At 39.5% G+C, this 6,497-nt stretch overlaps 1 protein-coding gene across 2 annotated transcripts in view; it reads right to left on the bottom strand.

Moving 5' to 3' along the window:
• The window catches only part of VEPH1 (ventricular zone expressed PH domain containing 1), a 111,564-nt gene extending 106,233 nt beyond the window's left edge, over positions 1 to 5,331 (bottom strand). Inside the window, exon 1 of one of the 2 annotated variants that reach the window (XM_032146531.2) lies at positions 5,037 to 5,331. In XM_032146531.2, the coding sequence (XP_032002422.1) occupies positions 5,037 to 5,174 (138 nt within the window). In that variant the 5' untranslated portion in view covers positions 5,175 to 5,331. The remainder of the gene's footprint in view (positions 1 to 5,036) is intronic. The other variant, XM_032146530.2, reaches the window with a different exon arrangement.
• Positions 5,332 to 6,497: the final 1,166 nt, after the last annotated feature.

Genomic DNA, 6,497 nt, shown 5'->3' with positions numbered 1-6,497 from the left:
AGTTAATGGGTGCAGCAAACCAACATGGCACATGGATACATATGTAACAAACCTGCACATTGTGCACATGTACCCTAAAACCTAAAGTATAATAATAATAAAAAAAAGACTTATTACAAGGTAAGAGATAAGCTGTGTATCAGAGTGAGATATGCAACCTGCATAGGTGACAAAGGACTAATACAAGAATATACAAAATACTCTAAGTTAATAAAAATAAGATTTTAAGACTACAAAAGATAAAAGAAAAAAAAACAAACAGATACTTCACTGGAAGTAAAGTGGTAGGGACTTCCTTCAGAGGAAAACAAATGGCACACAGCAAATAAGCATATGAAAAAATGGTCAATCTTGGTAATAATGAGAGGAGTGTATATTTAAACAATTACATGCTGCTTCACTTAGATTAAAAAAAAACTTTAAAATCTGGTAAAAGCAAGCACTGGTGAGGATATAAAGCAACTGGAACTTTCATACACTGATGTTGGGTGTGTAAACTGGCACATTCCTGTTGTAAAGCAATTTGTTGGTATAGCACAAAGTTGCAAATACACAAAACACTAAAACCTGTTGTTTCACTTTTAATTGTGTACTTTAGAAATACTTGGCAATTACAAGTATTTAGAACTTTAGAAATAATTGGCCAAAATTGCCAATTACAAGAACGTTTACTGTAACACTGTTTAAATAATAAATATAAACCAAAAAAAGAATGGATACATTGTAGCACATTCATATAAGGGAATACTCTGCCTCAGCAAAAATAAATGAGTTGAAACTACGTGTACCAATATAGACAAATCTCAAAAACGTAATTTGAGCCCTATGACAACATTTATATAAAGTTTAAAAATACAAAATACTGTGCTGTAATTCACTTTGGAACCATGGATGTATAGCAAAAACAAAAACAAAAAGCAACCATGCATAGGTAAATACCACAAGGAGGATATTGGTTACCTTGGGAGGCATGAGGGAGGAGAATTGGATTAAAAAGAGACATGAAGGGATTTTCAATTGTACCTAACATGTTAAAGTGGGTGATTCTGTGTGCCTGGTGTGTTTCATTTTTAAAAGAAAAATAAAGAGAACTGGAAGGCGGGTGGATCGGTTGGGCATGAGGTGAACACCAATGGAAAGGTGGAAGAAGTGGATGAGTGGATGAGACAATCTCACTTGAAGTAGCCTGGGAGGAAAGCCAAGTTAGTACAAGTGATTATCAGGTAAAAGTGGTCTAGAAAGGACTTGAAATGAAAAGACAAAACTTAAAAGTATGTTTGGGAACTTGGAGAGGATACTGAATTGAGAAGTCACATTTTCAAAGTGAAACATAAAGGCAAAATATTTCATAGTAGTATTTTGTAGTAACTGGTAGAAAAATAGGACATGGACTGGACAGTGAAATCTAGTAAAGTTTAATTATTTTTGTGAGTGGCTTTGGGAGAAGGATTGGAGGGTGGTTTGCCACATTTTTGGATTCCACAAAGCTGAAAGTGCTAAGTAATATATTTGACAGAATCATGATGTTTAAAAGACATATTCTGGAATGAGGGCTTAAAGACAATAATTTTTTCTTGCAATGTTTAAAATGTGGCAGAATACACTTTAAAAAATTTAAACTTATCTAATTACAAGTCTTGATTCAACCTGAATGCCTTAGCACATCACAAGATAAATGTGGACAACTGATTTTTTAAAAACACAGAATATTTGACTAGTATTAGTAGTTGTTGTAAGCAATTGGTGTGAGTATTGGGCAATGATAAATTACAATAATAAATTAGGACTATTCCAAAGGAGGGTAACCAGAATGTTAAGAGTGTAGGCCGTACCTGGGAGCTTCAATGAAGCCTTCTCTAACAATGTGGAAACAAGATTGTCCTTTGAGGATTAAACCAATAAAGTCCACTCGTATGAGTGGGATTAGCCAGTACAGGCCTAAACCAAGACATTATCTTTTGATGGGTGACTTTGCAAGTGAGTTAGATGTAATCTCAGGCAGGAAGGGCTGGAATGTGATTGTAATGGAGGAGGAAGAAACCTAATCAATAAAAGTATTTCTTAACCAAAGAAAGACTGAGTAAACAGACTTGAGGAAAACAGCATGAAACACACAAGAATTCTGATCCGTATGAGTTATAATTTTCATTGTAAATCAGTACATCGTGTTCTAATCTAATTTATATTTCCAAGTCTTATATTTGGATAGCATGATTTGGATAGCATTTCTCAGGTACCAACAAAATTGAGTTTTCCAGATCTGACAGGTGAGGGTTACAACATGAGGTGCTGTAACCTTTCCCTGACACAGGCTCCTTCTTTGTCATGGAAAAACCCAAGGACACCAAGATGTTTAGCTGGGAGGAGACATGCCAGAGGTGAAGCCTGGTGCTTATCTTCAAAAGGCTTAAAGTTTTTCTTGTAGAAACAGAGGGTAGACTCTTGATTGTTGGGGGCAGAGAACAGAACAGAGACAACAGGTAGAAAGTACAAAGTAAGATTTCATCCGGCTAAGCAGAGGAACATGTTAACCATTTGAACTCCCAACAATGAAAATGCTCCCTCTTTCTCAGGGTTCTTTGATCATAAGCAACAGAAAAAGTCTGAATAAGTACAGCAAATAATAATAATAGCAATAAGAAGAAGATAAGAGGTGGCTCACATATTTGAAGGAGAAAGTGAAATATCAGGCCTTAAAAGGAGAAGTGATCAAGGCAGCTACAATGATAGAGGGGGAGAAAGTAAAGTACTGTTTCTTTGGGGAACCGTCCTCATGATAATCACCCTCTGCTGATATCTTTCTTAAAATTACTGGGGAAAAACTTCTGATTTTCAAGCTTGGGCCAGGTGTCCACCTCTTCTCTCCCCCACCCCTGATAGGGAAGGGTAGTGGGCACTCATGAGTAGGGAACCTTGATGGAGATGCCATCAAGGCTTCATGCAATGGAAAGGGACAATTTAGCAAAGGAAAATTGAGAAGCAGGTAAACATATTAGAAACCCACCATATTCTCATCATTGCAAGTGCAGGAGAAGCCACCTATTTTTCAGCAATCTTCTGTGCTGGAAGTTGAAAAAGGCAATTTAGAAGATCCCTTCCTGTTCTACATTTCTGAAGAGAAATTGAGAAGTGGAATTGATTACTGAGATCCAAGTCATTAGGAAAGGCCTAGAGAGGAATAGCTGGGGCTGGATCTGAGGAAAGGATGGGACACAGCTAACAGGGAAGTAAGCCATAGAGCAGGCATGGTGGTTCCATGTGCTAATCAGAAAAGGAAGATAAGGAGCTGCTGGCATTGGTAACCTCAAACTTGATATATGTAAATTAGAAGCTACCATTTTTCTTCTGCTCCATGAGAGGGTTACAGATAGAGAAATGGAAGAAGTAAGATGTGGTAAAAGTTAGTAGACGAAGAAGACACAGGAACTCCTGGCTCTCCAGAACTCCTGGTACAGTGAGATGCTATTTGGACAGCTTAAGGAATGGAGGATGATCCTAATGACAAGGGACCTGCCAGCCTTAATAGTTAACCAGTGGAGCTATATAATAGAACTGAGTCACAAGTCCTAAAATTCTGAATTTGATGTCTGTGAAACAAAGCAATTAATGATGGAAACAAAATAAATAACTGGCCACTAGTGACCTCTAGTGGAAGTAGGCTTTAGGGAACTGATGTGATCTTTGATTTCTGTTTTGTTTTGTTTTCCTAGTAGAAGATGAAAACCAGTGTAATTTTCAGCCAATTGATTTGCAGAGGAGTGTGAAAGAAGGGGCTTCTGAAAACAGGACAAAAATCTTACCCAGAAAATGAAAATGTACCAGGAATATGTTGTGCTTTGCGTCAAACTAAGTTGATTAATGTTCTGGAAAAGATGTGGATAAGTAATTGCCATCAAAGATATTACCTGAGAAAAGAAGAGTTTTTTGAGCAGTGACTTCATTGGTCACTGGAGGGAATTTGGCAGGTTAATGGCAGCCAGCAAGAGAAAATAGGCTTGAAGAGGAGGCTGCACGGGTTGCCAGTATACCTTTTAAATATATCTTCTTTGTAACATGGAAGAGTGCTGTTGTTTCTGAAATATGCACACATTTGCCAATTCAGTATTGTATGGCTTGAGTCCCACCACTTTTATCTTCCCAATGGGTGTCTGTGCCAAGTGTTGGCAAACACTGCTGAGCTGGGAGGATGTGGGTGGATGCCTGGTGGCCCTAGGCCTTTGAAGTGGGACCAGTCTCATGGAGAGTCCAAGTACAATCAAGAAGGTCAACAGGAAACCACACTGCGCACTCCACATCCATCCTCTTTGGGAAGTGCTTTCAGCATAAATAATCTTGACATTGAGGAGAAGCAAAGGAATGCAAGTATCGATGGGAGGTTTTACATCTGTCTGATCACACTGAGGACTAATAATGGGTGGGTGGAATTAAATGGCGGGTTGAGGGAGCAGGGGTGCAGGTGGGTAGAAAAAGAAGCAAGGGAAAGATAAACAATAGAGACAATACAGAAGTAAACAGAATCAGCGTTATCAAGCCCTGGGCAACTGTCACTTCTGGCAGCAAAGCGATCGTTGTCCTTGTCTCGTATTACCTGCGTGGCAGGAGGTGTCATCCTGCCTTCTTTCATTATTCAGCCTCCCACACACACCCTGCTCTTGTTTACTGATGCTGTTGTGCTGCTCTGCAGGTCTACTTTTCCCTGGATTGGCTCCCTCTCCTCTCAGTGTCATTTCAAGGATATAAAAATAGCCCCTAAATAATATTTTTGTGAGAATTCCACGCTGGTCTGCAATTTTCAGAATTCTGGTCTTTGTGAGTGTGCAAAAGATGATCTAACCGCCCCCCACTAAGCCATGACTTCCCTACTGATATTTCTTAGATGCCAACAAAACCACAGAGCAGATTAAGAGAGACCAATATTAGTGGTATTTCCTCTTTCCCTCTTTCCCCTACAAAGATCCTTCTGCCAGGATATATACAAATCTCTAGCTCTAGGATAGGCCATTTCAGAGATGTAGTCTATAAACCAGTTTACTTACTGAAGATGAGCTAATTATCTTAATTTGCTCCAAAGCTTCTGTCAGGCTGTCTTCAATCTCAGAGTCATCTAAGGAGAAGAGGTCCCCAGCTCGTGAAAGATCTTTTTGTCCCAAAACCAGTCTGAACAGTTGATGCATGGTGAGGATGAGTTTGATCAGTTGACTTTCTACAGACCCGGAGTCATGTGTTTCAGTTATCAGAGGTCAGTAAGACAAAAACATGTAGAAGGAGGTATACTTCTTATTCCATGAAAGATCATTTTTCTCCAGACTTTGAGGTCTTCATTGACACTCTCTGCAAGGGAAACAAATGACACAATATAGCCACTGGCAGAATGGCATAAGCTCAGAATGTGAACTCAGTGTCCAGTGGAGAGAGAGAGAAAAAAGAAACTTGGAAACATGTGCCTAGAGTAATAGATCTTGGCTTAATGATCTTTAAATGAGTTCTTTCCTTGTTTTTGTCTCAAAAAATCTTGTCAAAAATTACTAGGTTTCTCCAGAATTTAATTTGAACTTTAAAAGTCAACATGAGCCCCAAGCTTTTCTCCTTTCTACATCCTTCTCTTCTCTCCATGTCACAAGGACAAACAACAATCATGCCTAACACTTGCCAGATTTTCCTCAAACAGATTGTCATGGGAATCAAACAGAAAGGGAGAACAAAAGGAAAAGAGGGAGCATAGGAAACATCTCCTAGACCCACTTCCCCAAACCCTTCCCCTTCCTTCCAGAACCTGGACACAGAAACCAGTGCTTACCCTCTTGGTTGGGCTGCCTTGCTACGCTAGCAGTAGAAGTTCCCTGCTCTGTCAGTCAAAAAGGTGGCCTCAGTACTTACCCTACTCCTACGTACTCTATAATCAAGTAGCAATAAAATAAAGATGCTGCTTAGGAGAATGGCGTTAGATAAATCTCTACTGAACATGAAGATTAACTGTAACACTGAAATGAACATGATAGCCTTGCCATGCGGGCTAAAGAGGAGGGCTCTGGGGTCAGGCAACTCTCCCTCTATTCCAGTTGAAGTAATAAAGTCCCACTATATTTCTCACCCAATTAACAGTCTACAGAGAGGAGGGCAACGGCACAAATTAGACATCTGATTATTCTCATCAGCTCCCTTCTGGGCCTAATAAAATCACAGACCATTTGCACTGGCAGAGACCTTAGTAATCATTTAATGGCCAGTGAGGTTTAATGACTTCCCCAAGGCCCCATAATAGCTGTGGCAAGGATAGTCTACTGATTTCAGTCCAGTGCGCTTCCCTCACAGTTTACAGTAGAGTGGAATCACCTCATACATGTGGGTAGCTTACAGATGCAGCCACATGCTTAGTGAGAGCCAAGAGTGAGTTATTTAATATAAGCAATAGGCATTTCTGCCTAGCATTTTAGTCTGAATGGTTTGCCAGAAAGAGTGTGAAAAGGGAGAGGAGAATCTATTGTTCCCTTGGGTAG

This window comes from Hylobates moloch, unplaced genomic scaffold (assembly GCF_009828535.3).
Source record: "Hylobates moloch isolate HMO894 unplaced genomic scaffold, HMol_V3 SCAFFOLD_36, whole genome shotgun sequence".
NCBI classification, from domain to species: domain Eukaryota; kingdom Metazoa; phylum Chordata; class Mammalia; order Primates; family Hylobatidae; genus Hylobates; species Hylobates moloch.
This window is presented reverse-complemented; position numbering and strand designations above follow the sequence as displayed.